This window comes from Ahaetulla prasina, chromosome 2 (assembly GCF_028640845.1).
Source record: "Ahaetulla prasina isolate Xishuangbanna chromosome 2, ASM2864084v1, whole genome shotgun sequence".
Classification (NCBI taxonomy): domain Eukaryota; kingdom Metazoa; phylum Chordata; class Lepidosauria; order Squamata; family Colubridae; genus Ahaetulla; species Ahaetulla prasina.
The window spans coordinates 21,045,269-21,069,079 of NC_080540.1; the positions used below are offsets into that span (position 1 = coordinate 21,045,269).

The following is a 23,811-nucleotide window of genomic DNA, read 5'->3' on the forward strand; positions in this document are numbered from 1 at the left end:
GCAATTATTTTTTCTGTAGCAACCACAATTGGGAATGGTAACTTGGTCATTAAGCAAAGCAGTGATTAAGTGAAATTAAGTGACTGTGCTTATGATCTTAAGTCAGCTTTCCTTTGCTTTACAAACCTGCAAAGGTCATAAATGTGAGGGCTGGTTGCAGTGTGACTTACCACTATCATCAACTGCAAATGGTCACTAAACAAGGCAGCCACTAAACATAGACTTATCTGTTTTCCACGTTAGTTCCCTCCTAACCAGCCCCACCCACCCATCCTGTGGATAGAGTAAACCAATTCACATAATTCCCTAGCCAGCATGGAAATGGCAGTTCTACATTTCTGGAGAGCATCAAGTTAGGAAAGATTTAACTAAGGCTAAAGGCTTAATTCTAAATATGCCCATTTTTCAAAACTGACCATGACTCCCATCTCTGGTTATCCAAGCAGGTGATGAGGTAGCACAAACCAAAGAGCAAGAAAACGTGTCTCTTGTGAGGCTGCAATATAACTTTGTCCAAGAAACTAATCTACCAACAAGAAGCAGCGAGTTTTTCCTGACTGGTGAAAACGCCCGCCTGTTTCCTGAGCAGTCCAAAGCCCACCCATACGCAAAGGGACTCATTAAAGATTTCAGCACCCCAACTACACACGAAGGGAATTCTTTGCATGTCAAGGCCACCTATGTCTCACGCGAGCAACACGGCAGTGGGATTATTCCCCAGAGTCGGGAGCTGAATAATCCTCCGGATGCTGTGGTTGCAGGAGACAGTTCACAAAAGGAAGGGCATCCCAGCGAGAGGTCACCTCCGGAGAAGGAAAGCCACCCTGGGAACAACTTCGAGGTTGATGATAACCAGTTACCAACTTCTAAAATTCATGAAGAAACATGTGATAGCAAGGCATCCTCTGGAGGTCCTAATTCTGCAGAGAAATATCTCGGCCTTACCCATCAACAGGTCTCCCTTAAAGGCAGCACCACCTTCAGATGTCCCAAGTGTAGCCACCCGTTCGAGTGCAGTTTTTCAAGTCCGGTGGGACAAGTAGTCAAGGAGTGGGTGAAACTTACCTGCTCTTCTAAAGAAAAGGCTGGCAAGGTAGTGGAGAAGCCCTTCCACTGTCCCGATTGTGGGAGGGGCTTCGTTCACCAATCCAGCATCCCACGCCATCGGAGGCTCCACAGGAAGGGAAATCCAACTCCCGATTCACAGAAGATGCCCAACCTGTGCGCTCATTGTGGGACCATGTTCACCATCAATCCCCAGACGTTGCATGAGATTGACCTGCCATTCAAGTGTGTCTTCTGTGATAAGAGCTACGGGCAGAGATGGCATCTGAAGAGACACCAGCAGAAGAATCACCAGGTGGCTCACTAAACCGGACAGCTGCTTTGGCCAAAGATGAGGGCAGCTTCCTTCTATACCTGCCAGGAATTGCTGGGAGAAATTTCTCCTTCTCTTCCTTTCCTGATCAAAATTCTCCTGAAGAAGGGAGGGGAGGGGGGCTTTTCTCAAACCAGGACATTGATGTGTCTGGTCACTCTCCTTACTGTCATGGCTCATCTCTGATTTGACCACATCATGGGCTGCCAAAACTACCTCAGCTTGTGAAGTAGGTGAGATGGGCAGCCTAGAAATCTGGTAGATAGATAAATAAAGATACTTTCCTTCCCATCACGCTTCTGCTATCTTTATTCTTTTGTCACAATGGGAGGCCTCCAATTTTGCCATGATCAGCACAACCTATGGGGTGGTGGTGAAATCCAAATTTTTTTTACTACTGGTTCTGTAGGCATGGCTTGGTGGGCGTGGTGTGGTGTGGTGTAGTTTGGTGGGCATGGCAGGATACTGCAAAATCCCCATTCCCTCCCCACTCCAGGGGAAGGATAGTGCAAAATCTCCATTCCCACCCCACTCCAGGGGAAGGATACCGCAAAATCCCCATTCCCTCCCCACTCCTGGGGGAAGGATATTGCAAAATCTCCATTCCCACCCAACTTGGGCCAGCCAGACGTGGTATTTGCCGGTTCTCCAAACTGCTCAAAATTTACGCTACCAGTTCTCCAGAACCTGTTAGAACCTGCTGGATTTCACCCCTGCTATGGGGAGGAATGATGAGAGCTGCACCCCAACAATATGTTAAAGCAACCTGGTCCACCAGTTATTTACATTAACCCTAAAAACAGCAATGCCCAGTTACTGCACGTGTTTATGTTAGTATCTTCATAGTTATGCTACTGCAAAAGAGGGGGTCTCTGGGCTGTATACAATTAGTCCTTGACTTATAGCAGTTCATTTAGTGACCGAAGTTACAACGGCACTGAAAAAAATGCCTTATGACCATTTTTCACACCTACAACTGTTGCAGCATCCCTTTGTTCATGTAATCAAAATTCAGACTTGGCCACTGACTCATATTTATGACGGATGCTTTTTTGCATGACCTTCTGACAAAGTCAATGGGGAAGTCAGATTCACTTAACAACCGTGTTATCAACTTAACAACTGTGGTGATTCGCTTAACAACTGTGGCAAAGGTCATAAAATGGGGCAAAATTCACTTAACAACTGTCTCACTTAGCAACAGAAATTTTAGGTTCAATTGTGGTTGTAAGTTGAGGACTACCTGTATGTTATCTACAGCAAAGATCTCCAACCTTGGCAACTTTAAGACTTGTGGACTTCAACTCCCAGAATTCCTCAGCCAGCTGAGGAACTCTGGGAATTGAAGTCCACAAGTCTTAAAGTTGCCAAGGTTGGAGACCCCTAATCTACAGTATAATTTGCTTTCACCACTATGGCTGATAGGGAGCCACACACAGCAAAATCCTGCATGTGTTTATTCAAAATTAGTCCATGCAGCCAAGGTTTCTGGAGGCCTCTGTTTCCAGAGACAGCATATATTGAATGCTAATTGCTACAGTTAATGACAAGAGAAAATGTCCTGGATGGACCTTTGATCGATCCAGCAAAGTACATCTGTGTCCTTCAGTGATCTTATGAAGTATTATTCACTTTAAAATACATGGACCTAGAATTGTAATTTTATATATAGAAGCCAAATACCACTCACTTATCACAAAATCTCCAGAATGGTAAAGCCTACAAACTTGAAATTTGGCACGTATGTTCCTCTTGGCTTCTAGGTGCTTGCTAAGAAAGGATTTTTTGAAATGACCATCAGATCATTAGTATTTCATATACAGTATTATATTCACACGCTCTGATGCTAAGGAGCTAGACATTCTACTTCCCCTCCCCACCTGAATAGAACTCTGTTCCAACTGCCAGTTGCCTTATATTAACATGCCCTGATGCTACCCCTTCGCTAAACAGGGTGTGGGCGTGGCCAGCGCATGACTCATCCCAGCCTGCCAACATTTCTATTGTTAGAATAGAATAGAATAGAATAGAATAGAATAGAATAGAATAGAATAGAATTTTTATTGGCCAAGTGTGATTGGACACACAAGGAATTTGTCTTGGCGCATATGCTCTCAGTGTACATAAAAGAAAAGATACCTTCATCGAGGTACAACATTTACAACACAAATGATGGTCATAGGGTACAAAATTAACACTTAATGATACAACACTTAATGATAATCATAGGGTACAAATAAGCAATCAGGAACAATCAATATCAATATAAATCATGATTACCAGCAACAAAGTTACAGTCATAAGTGGAAAGAGATTGGTGATGGGAACAATGAGAAGATTAATAGTAGTGCAGATTTAGTAAATAGTTTGACAGTGTTGAGGAAATTATTTGTTTAGCAGTGTGATGGCCTTCGGGAAAAAACTATTCTTGTGTCTAGTTGTTCTGGTGTGCAGTGCTCTATAGCGTCGTTTTGAGGGTAGGAGTTGAAACAGTTTATGTCCAGGATGTGAGGGATCTGTAAATATTTTCACGGCCCCCTCCTTGATTTGTGCAGTATTCAGGTCCTCAATGGAAGGCAGGTTGGTAGCAATTATTTTTTCTGCAGTTCTAATTATCCTCTGAAGTCTGTGTCTTTCTTGTTGGGTTGCAAAACCAAAGCAGACAGTTATAGAGGTGCAAATGACAGACTCAATAATTCCTCTGAAGAACTGGATCAGCAGCTCCTTGGGTAGTTTGAGCTTTCTGAGTTGGCGCAGAAAGAACATTCTTTGTTGTCCTTTTTTGATGTTTTTGATGTTAGCTATCCATTTTAGATCTTGAGATATGATAGAACCTAGAACTTTGAAGATTTCTACTGTTGATTCTGTGTTGTCTAGTATTGTGAGAGGTGGAATATGGTAGGGTTTCTCCTAAAGTCTACCACCATTTCTATGGTTTTGAGTGTGTTCAGTTCCAGATTGTTTTGATCGCACCACAAGGCTAGTCGTTCGACCTCTCGTCTATATGCGGATTCATCATTGTCTCGAATGAGACCAATAACTGTTGTGTCACCTGCGAACTTCAGTAGTTTAACAGATGGATCATTGGAGATGCAGTCATTGGTATACAGAGAGAAGTGGGGAGAACACACAGCCTTGGGGGGCTCCTGTGCTAATTGTACAGGTATCTGATGTGATCCTGCCTAGCTTCACCTGCTGCTTCCTGTTTCTTAGGAAGCTTATGATCCACTTACAAGTCTGTTCAGGTACCTGTAGCTGGTTTAGCTTAGTTAGAAGTGTGTCTGGAATGATGGTATTGAATGCTGAACTAAAGTCTACAAGGAGGACCCTTGCATAGGTCTTTGGAGATTCAAGATGTTGTAGGATGTAGTGCAGAGCCATATTAACAGCATCATCTGTTGATCTATTTGCTCGGTATGCAAATTGCAAGGGGTCTAACAGCGGATCCGTGATGGTTTTCAAGTAGGAAAGCACTAGCCTTTCAAAGGTTTTCATGACTACAGATGTTAAAGCAACTGGTCTGTAGTCGTTCAGTTCCTCGGCTCTGGGAGGATGGTAGAGCGTTTGAAGCAAGAAGGAACATAGCACATCTCTAGTGATTTATTGAAGATATAGCTGAAGATGGGGGCCAATTGGTCAGCACAGACTTTTTATCTTGTCTGGGCCTGGAGCTTTTCCTGGCTTTTGTCTGTGAAATAGGTCCTGCACTTCCTTTTCTGTGATCACTAGGGGTTGTGAATCCAATGGGATGGGGTCTGTCTAGCCTACCTCAGGATTGTTGCGGTCCGCCAGCATCCTGCGGAGCTGGCAACGGACTCAGACAGCAATGAGGCTGAGGAAGAACACGGGCCAGTCCTGTAGGCTGGGGAAGGCCCGGATGAGGGCTCTGCATCAGAGGTGGAGCCAGGGCCATCAGGGAGTGAGATGCAGACTCTGGAGCCTCCAGAGACTGACAGTAGTGAGGCAGAGGAACAGGAGGAGCCTGTTCCTAATGCATGCATGAGAAGAGCTGCCAGAAGGCAAGAGCAGCTAAAGCAAAGAGGATGACTCAGGAGTAGGGCCAAGAGATGATTGGCCCCTCCCATAAGGCTTAAAAGTCCAGAGACAGTGTTAGGACTCTGCCAGAAAACAATATTGATAGCTTTGTCTTGTTGCATTTATTTTGTATCTGGTATCTTCTGAACTTTTGCCAAGAAAGGCCTTTGGCAGTTTGCCTAATTGGACCAAGGTTGGTGATAGGACTGAGGAATTGTGTTGGGAGGAATTTGCTTTAATTTATTTGGACTACGCTGAGAATGAACCCACTTGTCTGAAGTTGCCATCCTAAAGGCCAGATGCCCCTCATCATGTGGTCCTTAACTACGCTGTGGAGATGATACGCCTCCTGTTAACGACCATGATGCTAACTAGGTTTTCTCTTCGATCTATTTTTTTTGCGGTGGGTGGGTGTCTTGCAAGACGTTCCTCGAAAGAAGAACCGTGCAAGATCGATTCGCTAGTGGAAGATAAAAGCGTTCAAACGATCGGGAGCTGCTCGTTTCGCAGCCAATCCTCTGGACGTCGCCCCGGGAGCAACCCTTGGCATAAAGCGAGCGGGGTGCGGGAGGTGCCTTCTGTCGGTTTCGGCCGAAAAGCGAACTGCTGTGTCCCCCTACCCACCCACCACAATCCCTCCCTTCCCTGCGCCCCACCTCCCCCGGCTCAGGCCGTGCTCCGCTGCCACCAGAGGGCTCCGGCGACTTCCACCGAGCGAGAGGAGCTGCGCTTTCTCTTCGTCTCTCTCCGCCCTGCGTCTGGCCGGGATGAGTTTCCTGTCTCGGGCGCTTGCTGCATCCGGATCAGCGGGAGTCAGCTCGCCCGGAGAGCCGCAGCAGCAGCTGTGCCTCCTTTCCCGATCCACGACCGGCATCGCGCGGCGCTAGTGACCAGCGGATCGATCTCGGTCCTGCAGCCTCCGCTTTTTGCACTTCTCTCTTGTCTGTCTCTCTCTTTGCTCGACCGAGGTGGGAACTGCCCTCCGGCCACAAAACGATCAACACAGGGGCTCCGCCCAGGCTCTGCGGCCATTCAGCCGCCTCCGTCCTGGCCGAGCTAGATGCCCTCGGGGGATGCAGGGAGAAGGGGGTGGGCATAGCCCAGCACGGCCCGCGCGCGGGAGGAAGATGAGTGGGGGGGCCCGTAGTGGGCGATTCGCGGAGGGCGCTGCCGGGGGCGCGCGCTTTCTGCCCTGCGCCGTCTCGCGCGGGAACTGCTCCTGCAGCTTCGGTTGCTCTGGCCGCCCAAGAAAGTGGCTTTTCCTCCTTCCCGCGCTCCCCGCCCTTCCCCGTTTATGGGGGGTTTCCAAAGAGTCTCTTCCAAATTTCTGGTTGGGGAGAAGAAAAAAAAAAAAAGAGCCTGCGGCTTTTCTTTAAAAACAAGAAAAAGTAATAGACTCAAGGAGAGGCCTCTTGGAAAGAACAAGCCTAGAATTGTCACCCATAGATTTCTACTCCTGACAAAGCGATGTTGTCAGCAGGGAAGGAGGTTTCTGCTGTTCACAAGCCCCGGAATCAGGAAACGGCTCTGAAATAACAAAGAGTTGGAAGGGACCTTATAGGTCATCTAGTCCAGCCCCCTCCCTCGGCCTAAGCAGGAGACCCTACTGTGTAAGAGTGGGGGGAAAGAAAGAAGGACTGATTTATACACAGGATTTTGAAAGCTCTGGCAACCTGTATCAGGTTCCCCCCCCCCACATTCCCCGAGCTTGGCATCCCAGAGTCTTGGCCCTTTGAATCTCTCAGAAATGGGTCTAGCTGCAGCCTCAAATCTATAGGGATATTGGAGAGGGATAAATAACCTCTGTTTCCCACCACGCAAATCCCTGGGGAAGAAAAACAGATAGCAAACAGCAACTGCAGAAGATGATGGTGCTGTTTTGCACAGTGCTTTCAATTAGATCAGTTAATGATCTTGATGCTGCAACTAAAAAACATGGAACAGTTGGGTTAGCTTTAACTTTGATGGTTGGGAAAGCAGCATTGTCCAAATTAGGAAAAGATTTGATACGGTAGCAGTATGAAGTTTCTGTCTGTTTCTTGCTCAGACATACTAGCTCATTTTAGGGGATGCCTGAATTTCTCTGTATTGTGCATAGGAAGGCAGTAGTTATGGTGCTGAAGGAGGTTTGGGAGGTGGACTGGAATATAATGCAAACAAGACATATTTCACAGACAAGTGAAACTTAAAACAGCTATTTAGATATTGCATTTTGCTAGATGGCCAAGGTTATGGTTTTTTTTTAAATCCAACTGTGTATATATGTGCATGATCTTAAAAGTAACAGCTGAGTTCTCTGAGATATGCAAAATCTTTTTTTGCAGATACCTGATTTTGTTTGTTTCTTTGCAAGAAAAAAAACACCCCTGGATAATGGGGGGGGGAAAACATTAAAAGTTAATGCTTTCCCAAGTTTAGTGCCCTGTTTTCCAATTCCAGATATCCCTAGCCAATGTCATAAGTCTGAGCAGACTGGAAATTGTGACCTAACACACCTGGGAGACTCTTATTATAAATGTTGACCTCAGGACAGGGAGGAATTGTCTGGATCCTTCTGGTTTAATTAACCCCACCAATCCCCCTCAATGCCTGGAAGATGTATAAAGTCATGTTATGTAAAATAGGTCATTAGCATGCTGGTGTTATGCTGTTTGAGACAATGTTTAATTAACATGTTTTTAATGCAGGATGAGGCATTCAAGTTTTGAATGGGTGGGTGGGTAGTTGGCTTTGAGACTGGCATGAGATGGACCACAGTTGTGGAATCAGATGTATCAGAAAACGGGTTCTATCCAAAACCGCTTGCATGGCTAATGGTACTATAGGATTAAGATTATAAATTTGGGAGTTAAGTTTTAGGCTGGGGCGCACAGAAGCATTTTGTATTACATCTATGCCATATCACATATTATAAGTCAGCATAAGAAAATGTAGCTCCAAATATTGTGGTATTGCTTTTACATCCTATCATGATCCATGAAAACACTCTAGAATGAATGGGTTGGAAAAATTAAAGCCCAGCTTTTGACTGAAGAAAGATGGATTGCTGTCCCACTTTTGCAAATTCTGTAATTTGAATTAAAAAATGGGCCTTGATTCATTATATTGCTTATCAAGAATATACTTGGTTTTTGTTTAATCCATTAAGTCTGATAGCAAAGTACCAATACAGGTAGTCCTCGATTTACAACCATTTGTATAGTGACGGTTTGAAGTTACAATGGCGTTGAGAAAAATGACTTATAACCTCACTTAACAGTCATCTTGCTTATCAACAGAACTTTTGGGCTCAATTGTTGTTGTAAATCGAGGACTACCCGTAACGACCTAATATAAGATCATTATCATTTTTCTGTCTTGTTTAATGGTGCCTGACCTATCTAGCAACTGTCCGTCAGCAGCAGAGGCAGAATGAAAGTTGCGTATTTACCAGTTTGTGGTTGTCCACAATGATCAACCTTGTATAATGAAGCCTTCACCAAATATTGCAGAGTAAAGTTAATGGAAGTTGAAGTTCTGTTCCTCTTAAAGGCAATCTGGGAATTTTGCATGCAGGAAGACGTGCTCTGTCAATGAGGTCTGCTCACCCTTTTTCTCATTGAAATCCTGGGTGCTGGGCATTGATTCTGGATGTTTTTGTTGAACCTCACTTAAAAGCTGTTGCCACAGTAGGTTGAATTTTGCAGAACGTCCGTCAAGCTCTTGTAGAAAGGATTATCTAGTTAAGTTAGTATGCATGCTGCCTCCAAAGCAAATCCATTTATCAAACTTGAGATGGATACATGCCTGTGGTAAGGTTAAAGGTTGGCATCTCTTGTTTTGTGCTATTTGTCTTGTTGGGTATAAATTATATCGGTCTGTGAAGGAAGCTGTTGCACCAAGAATGGCAGACTCAAGAGGGTCATTTTTTTTTAGTTTCCATCATCCGTATTTATTTATTTAGCATATAGCATACAATGTCAGGGGAATCTATACATGCTAAACACACAGTGCAATCCTGACAGCCTAGATTGTTAGTTCATTCTGTTTGGCGCTTGTGCGCCTATCCTTGGCACACTATAAGGGGGGCAAACTAGTTTTACATCAATCAGAGAGTGGCAGTCAGATTGCTGGCTCTTCCAGGCTCATCTGCCAGTCTCGCCTCACCTCGTCTGGCCCAGTCCAGTGCTGGCTTCTGCTCTCCCCACACACAAGCGCAGCAAGCTTTTTCCCAACGAAGTGGTACCCATTTATCTACTTGCAATATTGAGAGAGCTGCGTTGGCGCAGTGGTTATAGTGCAGTTCGGCAGACTACTTCTGCTATTCACCAGCTCCCAGCAGGTTGGCAGTTCGGGTCTCACCAGGCTCAAGGTTGACTCAGCTTTCCATCCTTCTGAGGTCGGTAAAAATGAGGACCCAGATTGTTGGGGGCAATAGGCTGATTCTGTAAAGTGCTTAGAGAGGGCCGTGAAGCGGTATATAAATTTAAGCACTATTGCTATTGCATACTTTTGAATTGCTGGCTGGGCGGGAACTAGGGATTGAGCAACGGGAGCTCTCCATGTCTCATGGAGTCGGGTTCAAACTGCCAGAGTGCAGATCATTTCTGACTGGCAGGTCCAGTATCATTAAGCCACCGCATCCCCTTCCATCATCCATAATGGCTGCAGAAGGAGAACTTTAATAGATTAAACTGTGGGCTCATTTTATCCAGCATCTCATTTCCAAGCGTGGCCAACTACCTCTTTCCAGGAATTCCCTACACTTGAAGATGTTTTCCATTTCCTGCAATGGGTATTCCCTATTTGACACTGAGGTTTCAAGTTCCTGTAGCTAATGTCATCTTGAGATGGGTCCTTGGTGCTCTTTGGCACTGGCACTGATGATGTTACCTAGTTTGGGTAATGAATCGTCTGCAAGAAAACAACCAAGCTCAGAGAACCCCAAGGGCCCCACAGTTGCACCCTGAGCTACAAATATTCTCCTTTAGCGGTAATATAATCTTCTTTGACAGCTAATACTACACCTTATGGAAGCAAATCAGCGGTGGGATTCAGCCAGTTCGCACCAATTCGGGAGAACCGGTTGTTAACTTTCTAAGCAGAAAGTTGTTGTTGGAAGAAATCTTATTTTGGTTTTTTTTCCCACTTTACAGGGCTAATCCTGTAAGGAAGGCAGGAAGGCAACATTCTGGTGTTGTTTCTAGCCTAATCTTTATTGCCCTACTTACAGAAACTGCCTCTCTGGTTAACCCTTATTACATTGTAACAGCTAAGGCGAGGCGCCCGTCGATGTGAGTAACGTTGAGTTGGCCACACCCACATGGTCACATGATCACCAAGCCACGCCTACCTTGCTGGTCATTAGGGCAGAGAACCGGTTTTTAAATTATTTGAATCCCACCACTGAAGCAAATGCCATGTTAACATGTTGCACAAAGAAGCACTTTCTTGTGTCTGTCTTTAATTTACCATTTTCTGTTTTTCATTCTGCTCCACCAAACTCTTATTACAAAATAGAAGCATTCACTTTCATTTCTGCTCAATGCTTAATTGTGTACGTTGCCACAGGGTGTTCCACATTCCTGTGGCTATTTCATACTGCTCCCCCCCCCAAATGCGTACATGAAGGAAATAATGTCTATATGTTAAAAAAAAAATATCACTTGCAGTGTGAAAAAGGGGGTCTTTTTCTCTCTCGTAAATATTAGAAGCTGAAATCATTCAGTGAATTTACATGATGGAAGACTCAGAACACAGAGTGTGGAATTTGCTAGCAGAAGATAAAGGAGTAACCATCAATCTAGGAGGCCTGAAAGGGATTTGCCTAAATTCTTGAAGTATCAGTCCATAAATCACTGTGATGACTAGAGGTTTTATATCCTTGTAAGGAAGGAATGTGTTGCCATCCTTGGAGCCTTATGCAGTGGCACTATATCTATATCTAGATAGCTAGATAGCTAGATATAGATATAGATATAGATATAGATATAGATATAGATATATGTAGGTCTTTGGTTATTCAGGTTTTCTCCCGCATAAAATTGGAAGTGTCTTGGCGACGTTTCGACAAAGTCTCATTCGTCATCTTCAGGCTTCAGCTTCCTGCTTCTGGGAGCAATGTGTGATTACAGCTATTTCTTCCTTTTAACTGCTAGTGGGGGTTTGAACTGATTGGATGGGAGCTTGGCTGTGCTTTGATTGGATGGGGGGTTTTTTGTGCTCTGATTGGATGGGGGTGTGTCCTGTTTGGGTGGGGGCTTGGTTGTGCTCAGATTAGTCTGAGTTGCAGGGGGATTTGAGCTGGTGAGCTGCATTGCTGTAGTTTGGCTTCATGTTCGTGATCGTGATCGTGCTACACCAGTACACCAGAAGCCACTAGGACCAGAAGCCAGACCGCAGCTGCAAAATTAGCCATTTCAAACCCCTCCAATCCATACATGCAGCAGACTGACACCAACCATGAAGATGTAGCACGACCACGAACACGAAGCCAAACAACAGCTCCTAGAAGCACGAAGCTGTAAACATCAGCCTGAAGATGACGAACGTCGAAACATCACCAAGACACTTCCAATTTTACGCAGGAGAAAACCCGAATAACCAAAGACAGACAGACAGACAGACATATATATAAGCAGGAAGAGTGCGGGGAGGGTCGCGCGCACATGCATCGGGGTGTGGGGGGCATTGAATTATGGGTGTGGGCACGCACATGTGTGACCCCCCTGCGCGACCCCCACTTTTGGCACAAGACGGCAAAAAGGTTAGCCATCACTGGCCTAGTGGTTCAGGCACCAGGCTAAAAACCAGGAGACTGTGAATTCTAGGCCCACTCCAGGGTTACTGTTGTGGAAAAAATAGGAGGAGGCAGGAGTATTAGGTATGTTCACTGCCTTGACTTTTTTATAAAAAAATAATAATTAATAAAATAATAATTATTATTTTAGACTTTTAAAAGTCTAAAATAAAAAATAAGGAAAGGGAAGAAGGTAGGGTTGCTTTGGCCATGCTCATCCAGAGGCATGTTGCTCCTCCAAGTTTATATATGAACAAAATGAAGACCTGCAGTTTCCTCAGGCATTTTGCTCAAGCAGGTAGATGAGTTCTGCTACTATTAATGGTGAGTGGGGTGATTTATCTGTGGGAGCCAAGGGTGGGGGGTATTTTAGCGATTTTGTGTGTTTTAATCTCATTCTCTACTCAAGAGTTCTGGAGTGAAATGGGCAGCTATATAAATTACACAGTTTTTGACTAAGATCAAGTGTCGTTATCTGTTCTTAACAGTTTAATATCGGATATGTTCACTTTGGTGTAGTGATTAAGGCATCCGGCTAGAAAATGGGAGACTCTTGAGTTCTAGTTTCGCCTCATGCATGGAAACCGGCTGGGAGACTTTGAACTAGTCACTCTCTCTCTCTCTCAGCCCAACTCACCTCACAGAGTTGTCGTTGTGGGGAAAATAGGAGAAGGAAGGAGTATTGTGTATGTGTGCTTCCTTGAGCTATTTATAAAAAAAATAAAAGTGGGATATATGAATAAATAAAAGTGTAGCCTTAGATTTATTTATTTTTTTAAAGATTTTTTTAAAATCTTTTAGTATCTTTGAATTTGAGTGGTCACTTCAAGATCCAGGATACAGCTTATGGAAAACATGATAATTCAGCTTCATTTTTATTCATTTCCTGTGTGTCAGAACAACAGCTGTTCAAATGTAGATATGGAACAGTATATACAGTGGAGGAGCCAAAGGATGTTTTCCAAGAAATACTTAGGAAATTTAAGCTCTGTGTTCAATAAAATTAGGAACAACTACTTATTTTTTAAAAAAGGGGTGTGTGTGAATAGCTCAAGACCTTGAAATCCAGGAGGGAGGGAGGATAGATAGATAGATAGATAGATAGATAGATAGATAGATAGATAGATAGATAGATAGATAGATAGATAGATAGACAGACAGACAGACAGACAGACAGACAGACAGACAGACAGACATATATAGATACCAGTGTGTTTGTGTATGTGTTTGTGTGCGTGTCTAACCGTTAACAACCACATGATTCACTTACCAACTGTAATGATTTACTTAACAATCGTAGCAAATATGTCCTAAATTTAGGCACTACTCCCTTAAGAACCACCTTTCTTATCATCAGAAATTTTGGTCCCAAAGATGGTCATAAGTCAAGGTCTACCTTGCTGGTGTTGATGGAGTTAGCAGAAATGGCTAAATTGACTGCTTTGATCATGGCAAAAAACACAAATATTTTTGTTTCTACCTGGAAACCACTTCTGGACTTTATGCTTGAGGTAGAAAAAATGAAACTTTGATTTTGGGATTTACTGATTCGATAGATTTGTTGTTGTAAAGATGACTAGTTTAAACTATTATGTAAACTATTATGTAAAATGTGGTTTGATGTTACTACCCTATTGATGTTACTACCCAAAGGGAGTCGGAAGTCAGTGTCTTTTCTTTCTTTTTTTTCTCCCTCTTTCCCCACTTTTCCCTTTTTTTTTTTTGATAAGTTATATTATAAACTAATAACATTATTTAAAAAGAGAGAGAGAATGTTGAAAATGGAAAAAAAGATAAGTCAAGGACTTAGCTATATTAGCATTCCTAACTTTGGTTTCCTGGTCTGGGCTACCTCAAAGGGCTGACGTATTTGGACTCTTCTTTTTTTTTTTTTTCCTCAGCAGGTGATGGAACAATGAAGGACACCAAAGGGAAGACTTTGCAAGAGAAGGAGGAGGGCTTTGAACCTCAAGCTGAACTGCATTTCACCATATTGGAAGAATCAGAAGGGGGCATTTCTCAGGGGAAACTCTGGCCCTGTGAGATTGATGCAGAGCTACAACCCGAGAGCTCCCGTCAGCCTGATCCGGATGATGAAATACTTTATTCTGATCAATCCCGGTCCTCACCAGAAATACAGAGGCTACACCCAGAACCTGACAGGAGGGTCCAGGAGAGAAGAGTGGAAATGTACCCTAAACCTGGTTCTGAGCAACAGGTCGAGCTTCATTTTACAATCCTGGAGGAATCCGAAGGGGGCATTTCTGAAGGTAAACTCTGTGCAAGTGAGATAGGACAGGATGACTCACCACCGGTGGTGAGCTACCCAGAACGGCAGTGGGATAGGCCTGTTCAGTGGAGTAAGAAAGCTGGTCAGCCATCTAGTGTGAAGGAATCTCTCCCAGCTGAGGACAGACGAGAAGCCGAGACTAAAAGGCCAGTCCTCCAGCCAGAGAGCTCTGATCAGCAGGTAGAGCTCCATTTTACCATTTTTGATGATCCTGAGGAACGAAGCCTTTCCCAAGGACCAGAGGACTATCCGGTCTGGGAAAGCCCATTTAAACCTGCGCTTTATCAAGGTGACTATCCAAAAGAAATTTGGGATGAGTCCATTGACAGTCTTGGAGATGTCTTTGAAGCATCTTTCCAGCAGCAGTTCTACTCCGAAGGAAGACTTTACCCCTGTAGCGAATGCGGCCGGGTTTTCAACCGGAAGTCAACCCTGACCCGACACTGGCGGACCCACACAGGAGAGAAGCCGTACTCGTGTCTCTATTGCGGGCGGAGTTTCAGCTTGAATCTGAATCTTCTTACCCATCAGATGACCCACACGGGAGAGAAACCTTACAAATGTCCAGACTGTGGGCAAAGCTTCACCCGTAGCACGAGCGTCACCCGGCACCAGAGGAACCACAGAGAGGAAGGCCTTTTCAAAAATGACTTGTGGGAGGACACTTTCTCATACCCGGTCCCGGTTCCTTTCACTTACCCGATGCCTCTTCTGGTGGAGGAGAAGTCCTTTGTCTGCCCCGTTTGTGGTGAGGCCTTTACTCACAGTGGGAGCCTGAATAGGCACTTGCGAACACATGGGGTGGAGAGGCCTTATAAGTGCATGGTCTGTGGGGAAAGTTTCTGTTCTATGTCCAAGCTTTACCGGCACGAGAGAATTCACATGGTAGACAAGCCCTTCCACTGTGAAATCTGCGGGAAGAGCTTTGCTGTCAAGTCAACGCTGACCCGGCACCAGATGCTCCACCAAGCAGAGAGGCCTTACATGTGTTCCCACTGTGAGAAGGGCTACGTTCAACGGAGTCACCTGGCCAGGCACCACCACAAAGCACATCCCGGGGTCCCCTTTAACCCAGTTAAAGTGAACACTGTGCCTGCCACCATTCTGGATTCTGACAACTTAATCACCTATTTCTGGGGAGATGAGGAAACAGACGCTACCCCAGAGCCTGTCCCAACTCAATTGATCTATTCAGAGCAGATTGCTTCGGAAGGACTTAATTCTAATCTGGAGCTCCCTGTTCTCTGGAGAGAACCTCACTAAGATCCCACCTCTTGTCTTCTTAAATCTCCATGCACTGGGGTGTTTCTGATCTTAGAGTTTGATGATGCGAAGTGGATTTTTATGGTAGAAAACCAAAAAAAAAAAAAATTGGTTTTGTTGTGGACAGTTTTTGTGCCAAGACCCTTTTCCTGCCATGTTACTCATATTCCAGGGACTGTCCTGTCACGCCCATATACCACAGCCACATCTCCAGAAGATACGTCATTGTTGTGGTTCCTTACAGTCCGCTACAGATGGCGCCAGTATCCAAACACTTGTAGGAGGCAGACCCAGCAAAGAGTGAGAGGTGGGCAATCAGCACACTTCTGGATGGACCCGCTCAAATTTCTCTAACTGCTGAATAAAACAGAAGCTGTGTGCCATAGTACTGGGCTCAAAGAACATCTGTATATCTCTTGATGCAAATCTTCACAGGGAGAAAGGAAGTAGTCCGGCCTGTAGCAAGATATTTAGTTGTAGGTGATGTGTGGAAGCTTGGAAATTCATCTGAAATCATTTTTGCTTGTGATAAGGATGTCTATGGAGATTCTCAACCATCCAGGTCATGGTTATCCCAAAGGTGCTTTTTTCTAAAGGCAACTGGACTTTGTTTTTCCTTGAAGACGTTTCACTTCTCATCTAAGAAGCTTCTTCAGTTCTGACTCTGTAGTTAAAGATAGAGATTTTTTCCTCCCTTAACAGGAAGCCTTTGCCTTGTTTCATCACTTCTTCTTTTTTGGGTGGGGTGGGGTAGTGGGTGAACTTTTAAGAGAAATGAGTAAAATATAGAAACAGAGAAGACGTACCTAAAGGCTATTATTTGATGCACAAACCAGATGTTCTGTAAAAAATGTCTAAGATCTAGGCAGAATATAAATATTTTGAAGAAATAAATACAGGAATATGATGATACTGTTCCTCTTTTTGTTTTTCTATTCTCCAGATTTTCCTGTTGTCATCTGAGCTAGTGGACTATCACTAGTGCAACCTTAAGGTTTACAAGTTTTAAGAAAGGCAACAGAGTCCAAGGGCCTCTTGATCGTTCTAGGCCTCTATCCCGGCTCCAATTGAAGCCACTATATATTTCCAAACTCCTTATGAAGAACTAAGGGGAAATAACACAGCTTCGTAAAAATAATGTCTTCCCAATATTAACAAAATTTCTAATCTCATATCTGTGCTCAAGAGATTGATTTGAACCCTCTGTGATCTTTCTTGGATAAAAGAAGCTAATCATTTCAAGTCAAATTTCATGTTGTTAGTTACTGCCCAGCTATCAGCAGATTTAGAACATGAAATAATAGGGTTAGAAGCAGTGGTGGGATTCAAGTGATTTAACAACCAGTTCTCTGCACTAATGATTTCTTCCAACAACCAGTTTGCCAAACTGCTAAGAAAGTTAACAACCGGTTCTCCCGAAGTGGTGCGAACTGGCTGAATCCCACCGCTGGTTAGAAGGGAAATTGGAGGTACCTTTCTTGAATTTCTTGTGTTTGTAAATAATTGACACCAGGAGAAACATTTTTCACAACTAACTTACTTCCAGTGTTTTGAGACCAAGAGTTCCAGTACACCTGGAAGGCGGTAAGTCGAGCGGAGAAGTCTGCAGGCGGGCAGAGGGCAAAAAACAAGGACGGTGACCATAATCATGCAACCGAAACCTGTGGCATGAAAATTTTATTTTTACAGATATTCATGTATATAAAAAAGAGCAGGACTTCAGTGGCAAGGCTATGAGCACCACCCTGACTTTTCTGTCATCCCCTTGCAAATACTTCTTAAAGTCCAGTTAAGGATTTATAAGGATTTTTGTTTCTACGGGCGCCTACCTGATACTAACTAAGCATACTGTAAACGGGAGACTTATCAGGAAAATCAGAACTATAGACTAGATTGCAATTTTAAAGTAACAAAACTACACTGAAAGAAGTCAGGAGCAAAAAAACAAAAACAACAACAACTATAAAGTTGTGTGAAGTCACCAGGAGCCCCATGTGACTTGAAAATATTCTGTCATCCTCCTTGGGGACTTGGAAATCCATAATGCTGGGAAAGGTGGTATAAAAGAGAAAAAGAGGATGACCAGCCTCATGGTAGGTGGATTGTTAAAAGATCTAAAGGGCCAGACTGGGGATAGATTGGTTCTGTGATGGCTAAGAGGAAGCAATAGCAATAACACTTAGACTTACATACCACTTCACAGTGCTTTACCACCCTCTCTAAGTGGTTTACAGAATCAGCATATCACCCTCAACAATCTGGATCCTCATTTTACTCACCTCAGAAGGATGGAAGGCTGAGTCAACCTTGAGCCTGTCAGGATCGAACCGCTGACAGTGAGAAGCCAGTTAGCCTGCAGTACTGCATTCTAACTACTGAGCAACCATGGTTCACTGATGATACTGACTTGATGGCACATAACCCTCCTATAAACCCAGTGCACTTCAGTCCTAATAATTTGGACAGTTAATGAGCAGAAAACTGCACTTGTATTTCTGTGGGTGGAGAATTGATGAAGTAAACATCTATCTACTGATACAATATTTCTAGCTTAGGGTTGAACTGTGGGGTCCTTGGTGTTCCCTGAGCTTGGTGCTTTTACTAGCACTGATGATGTTATCTAGTTTGGTAATCAAACGTCTGCAAGAAAACCACCAAGGTCAGAGAACAACAAGGACTCCACAAATATCTCTCTGATGGAAATCTTAAACCATTTCATTGGCTGGCAATTTAGGCCAAGTTTCTACATGGAGAAGATTGGGTTGGTTGAGTTTTCGGAAGCGTAATTCATACCCTGTAATCCAGAGAGGCTTCAACAGATGGCAGCATCTGCTGACATTGTCTAGGCTAGAAATCTAATCCGGGCTGGTTGAGATTATAGTTAAATGATATTTAACCAGGGAAACTTCAGAGCAGTAGACCAGAGTGGGAAAAACATTATGGAAAAAGACCCAGGTCTTATAGCCAAGAAAACCGCAGTTGATTTTGACTGGAGATCTGTTTAATTAACCATCTGATCTAGTTACTGACCAAATTAAAGGTTATAATTTATTCAAAGCAATAACAGCCTCCTGTGGAGATTTGTCAACAACTCCTTTTATTCTTCTCTAAACAGTTCTGATGCTTAAGGAATCTGTCTGTTGTATAGGGCTTTCCGGTTAAGTAGTCCCCCAATGAAAAGAATGACTTAGGAAATGGGCTTTGTCATGCCCCAAGCAAAAACTCAAGGAAAGTCATTCTGGACCATCTAGGCTGCAAGGCTTTTCTTGAATGACAAAGGGAACTGAAAAGAGTTTTAGCAATTCAGTCTGAAATACAATACAATACAACCAGGATGGGCAAAAGGAATACAGTTCTTGCAGGTCCCCAGGAAGAAAAAGGAATTAGCAAATTTGAAAAGTGATCTTTGGAAAGAGTTTTCAGGGGTTTTTTTTCATGCTGCCAAAAAGATTGGAAGATTTTTTTAAAAAATATATATCAAAATGAAAGTTTTAAAAAAGTAGAGGTGTACTAAATACTCAAATGATCTTGTGTCTATTCAAAACAATGTTTTTTATGCTCGTTCTGGCTTGCTCTAGAACAGGGGTCTCCAACCTTGGCAACTTTAAGACTTGTGGACTTCAACTCCCAGAATTCCTCAGCCAGCAAAGCAAAGCTCTAGAACGGACTTGGGAAAATATATATAATTATACATACAGAACACACACACATTTTACCATTGAGTATGGTGCAAATCAGAGCCAGTTTGGGTTACTGATTAAGGCATCAGACTAGAAAGCAGAAAACCTTGAGTTCAAGTCCTATTTTAGCCATGAAAGCCTACTGGGTGACTGTCTTTCACCCCATTCCACCTCACAAGGTTGTTGCTGTTGAGAAAATAGGAGGAAAGATGTGTTGGATTTGTTGGCCAACAATTGAGTTATTCATTGTATAATAGATGTCGGAAATAACTGTAAGTAAATAAAAGAATAAATAAATCAGGTCATGGGATTAGTTGATAATTCAGTGCATTAATCATGCATTAATCCAGAATAATGGATTGAGCAATCTATGGATGTTAAACATAGATGCTTACTGGGGAATTCTAAGAGTCAAATCCACTTCTTGAACAAAATGCTGAAATTGAGAAACACTGGTTTAGAAACAAAGCCATTTCATTCTTAAACAGAAAGACAAAAAAAAAGTGGACAGTATCTGCAGGGGAAGGAAGGAAGGAAATGTGTAACTTGCAAACAAACATGAATTGATAAAATCTGGTAGCTATTTAAAATATGTGTGACAACCTTCTGCAAGGAATCTGGGAGCACCTTTTCAGACTGTTATCAAGAGGCATAAACTTTAGGCCACAATTGTTTCCTCACCCCACAAAAATTTACACCTTTTCACAACTAGTTAAAGTCTGAAAACAGCTCCCAAACACCTTCTGATTTTGGGCTATCATAGAATCATATGCTTTCTCTTACAAAGCCTTCATCATGAGCAATCTTCATAGTTATGATATGACACCATAGCAGCTTATCCAAACTTCATTTATTGGAGTTTAAAATTTAATACAATGACTATACTATAGAACTATGTGGGTTGTTGTTTTTAATGTCCTGTTTAGATTTAGCGATATCCAGCCTATTTTTCTACTTTCCCAATGTAGAAAACACATATCAATGTCATGTTTAATTTGGAAATGAAGTGGATTGCATTAGTGTAGGCTGCATTTTATTAGCATACATGCCCTCTGATGCATCAATGTGCTAATTGCCGATAATAAAGAAGTTAATGAAATGAGCAGCCTGATAATCAGGGAGAGTTGTAAGGGACAATGTGGTGGTGGTGGGATCTATGCTTGGGGGAACTTTTTGGAATGTTGAAGATTAAAATAATGAGAAAAGGAACAAAGTCTACAGTAATTTGCAGCTGGAGGAAAAAATAAAGCGAGGAGCTTAGCAGCTGGACAACAATAGAATAGCCTTTTCCAATCTGGAACCAACCAGATGTATTGGATTTTTACATGTGAACTATGCAGCTCTCTGGAAATAATTTTGAAATGGTGCTCTGAAGCCCTACCATCAGCAACAGCAGTGCAGATCAACTTTCTGTCTGCAGCTCTTTAAAGTAACTGCATCCATTTCTGAGATTGCTCCCTGCAGCAATGGCTTTTTGGAAGCAAATTGAGAGCATTAAACTACTAAGACTAGACTGAGGATGGCTGGATGTCTCCTAGGTGATTGTGAGGAACAATGGAAAGAAATTGCCATTATTTCATTAGCAAATTGCTGACCCTAAGAAGCCTACATGAACGCCTGCACAAGGATCTATGGTAGGTAAATGTAAAGGTTCCCCTTGCACATACGTGCTAGTCGTTGCTGACTCTAGGAGGTGGTGCTCATCTCCGTTTCAAAGCCGAAGAGCCAGCGCTGTCTGAAGACGTCTCCGTGGTCATGTGGCCGGCATGACTCAATGCCAAAGGCACACAGAACGCTGTTACCTTCCCACCAAGGTGGTCCCTATTTTTTCTACTTGCATTTTTACGTGCTTTCGAAACTGCTAGGTTGGCAGAAGCTGGGACAAGTAACAGGAGCTCACCCGTTACGCGGCAGCACTAGGGATTTGAACTGCTTAGCTGCCGACCTTTCGATCAACAAGCTCAACGTCCTAGCCCCTGAGTCACTGCGTATATAAATTCTATAAACCCTATAAATTCCATCTTCTAATAAGGAACTCTTCATAAGAATTTGTGTTGCAGTCTGTACAAGGCAATGCTAGGAGCCATCTACATAAAGTTTAGTAAACAAATATGAAAAAGTGGAAATGAATAACCTTGAAGTAGATGCGGTTGGTTGACTAGAAGGCAATGAGCTGCAGACATATTGTCTGCCACCCAGAGTTGCAGGACTGCAAGATAGGAGTGAATAAATTAAATAAAAAATACAATAATACTTAAGACTATTGGTCTAAGCTAGTGTTTCTCAACCTCAATTGCTTTTAGACATCTGGACTTCAATTAAGGGAAAGATTTACAATAGACATAGTAGAAGAATATTTGAAATTGAGCAGAAGACAGATTTTGGACTTGAATTACGTACAAATGATGAACACATAATTGCTAAACAAACTTCTACTGAAATTTGAAATAGAAGAACAAGTGAAAGAGTGTATTATAAAATGATACCATGTTTGGATAAAATACCATATTGCTGGAACAAAGGGGAAATATATGGTTAAAAGTATTGAAATTCATATTAAAATTTAAGAGATTATGAAATGATGTATTGTTGGTTTATGACTCCAGAAAAATTGTCTAGAATGTACAAGCGTACTTCAAATTTACACTGGAAATATGGACAACATGAAGGATCATTTTATTATTCCTGATGGACTGGTAGACTTGTTTAAAAGCCTGAAAATGTTGAGTTCAAACAAAATTACGCAAATAATTTTTAAAAATTAATATTTTAACTGAAACCAGTCTTTTTTTTCCTGGGATTAATGGACAATTAGAAAGGAGCAACAGATTATTCTTATATTTCTGATCACTTCTAGAAGTGTGATTTTATTCTGTTGAAAAACTTTTTAATAAAAATTATTTTTAAAATAGATATGTGGACTTCAACTCCCAGAATTCCCTAGCCAGGCTAAGGGGTTGGATGTGATGACTCCTTACTTCCAACTTCTTGGATTCTGAGTTTTATCTGATCAAATGTTCAGTGTATCTCAAAAGCCTACCACCTGCTTTTTGTATCAAATGATCACCATATTTCCTTAATTGTAAATCAAAGGATTCCTTAATCCAAACCATGAGACAGTCTGATGGAACACACTTATAAAAATAAAAGTGACCTTTAAGCAAACTTCGATCAGGTTCATGAATTGCACTAACTGGCCTAGCTCAAGCCAAATTCAAGCAGGTCTCATTTATAAAGAAAATTCCAAAGCCTGCGTATGAATATAAATATATGGAGAAAAGCCAAACCTACCCTGCTGCTAATAATTTATACTTAACTAGTTTGTTGAATTAATCATAATCTTTTGCACATCACATTTAGTCTATATTCTTTAAACCCTGTCATTGTGGTTGGCAAACTATTGTTTATGGCTTAACATAAAGCACAAACTATTATGTCTGGAAGGTACCCCCTTTTGTTTGATATATGAAAAGATCTAACCTAGAATTTGGAGAATACAAATTCTATCACATCTCCAAGTGATCAACTTCCATCACTGGAACGTTATTTGTGTTTGCCATGATCTAGTCCAGAAAGATCTATTGCCTTTAAACATTGTTTTACCCTGATGGCAAAAAAGAAAAAAAAAATCTGTTTTAACCCCATCCTAAAGCATCTAACAATTGATCATGTTCTCCTTAGAATCTGTAGGTGCTCCATCACTGGAGGTTTTTAAGGGTCTCCTGTTCAAGCAAGGGGTTGGACTAGAAGACCTCCAAGGCCCCTTCCGTGTCTGTTATTCTGTATTCTGAACTTGGTCAAATGGCTGAAAAGAAAAAAAAATCAATAGAGCCGCAAGAGAAGCCACAATAAATATTTTGCTTTGCACCTCTGGAGGGACTTCTTCACAGCTCTGAAACAACAGAAGTCTAACAAATCTGATAGAATAGTAGTAATTTTCTAGCAACTGAGTCATGATCTCCTAACACCCATGCTGTGAACTTCACACGGCAAAGGGAAAATGTCAGAAGAACTCATGAGATAAACTCATATGTGAAACTCAGTCACCTCAAACTATGAAAAGGGTGGCATATAAATTTGATAAATGAAGAAATTTTAGCTGAAATACTTGGCTGTTTACAATATGCACTTATTATATAAAAAAGAATCTTATCACAAACTACATTCTATCAGAAAGAATTCACTATTTATTGGAGGAAAGAAAAACACAGGATAATCAGACATAAAACAATATGTATTTTTTTAAATTTTATTTAATTTCTTTTTTAAAAAAATAAAAAAAACCACACTGTATAAGCAAGATATAAAATTCAAATGTTGATAAAAAGATTCAAGGCTGTAAGCCCAAGGTGACTGGAACCAACTTTGAATTAAACAGGATTAATCA

At 42.3% G+C, this 23,811-nt stretch overlaps 1 protein-coding gene across 4 annotated transcripts in view; it reads left to right on the forward strand.

Annotated features, from left to right (window-relative positions):
• Window positions 1–16,654, forward strand: part of LOC131190287 (zinc finger and SCAN domain-containing protein 2-like) — a 30,496-nt gene extending 13,842 nt beyond the window's left edge. The window contains exons 1-2 of one of the 4 annotated variants that reach the window (XM_058167537.1): window positions 5,760–6,381; window positions 14,093–16,654. In XM_058167537.1, the coding sequence (XP_058023520.1) occupies window positions 5,775–6,381; window positions 14,093–15,744 (2,259 nt within the window). In that variant the 5' untranslated portion in view covers window positions 5,760–5,774 and the 3' untranslated portion in view covers window positions 15,745–16,654. Of the gene's footprint in view, window positions 1–5,759; window positions 6,382–14,092 lie in introns of those variants that run through there. The other 3 variants (XM_058167538.1, XM_058167540.1, XM_058167539.1) reach the window with 3 other exon arrangements.
• Window positions 16,655–23,811: the final 7,157 nt, after the last annotated feature.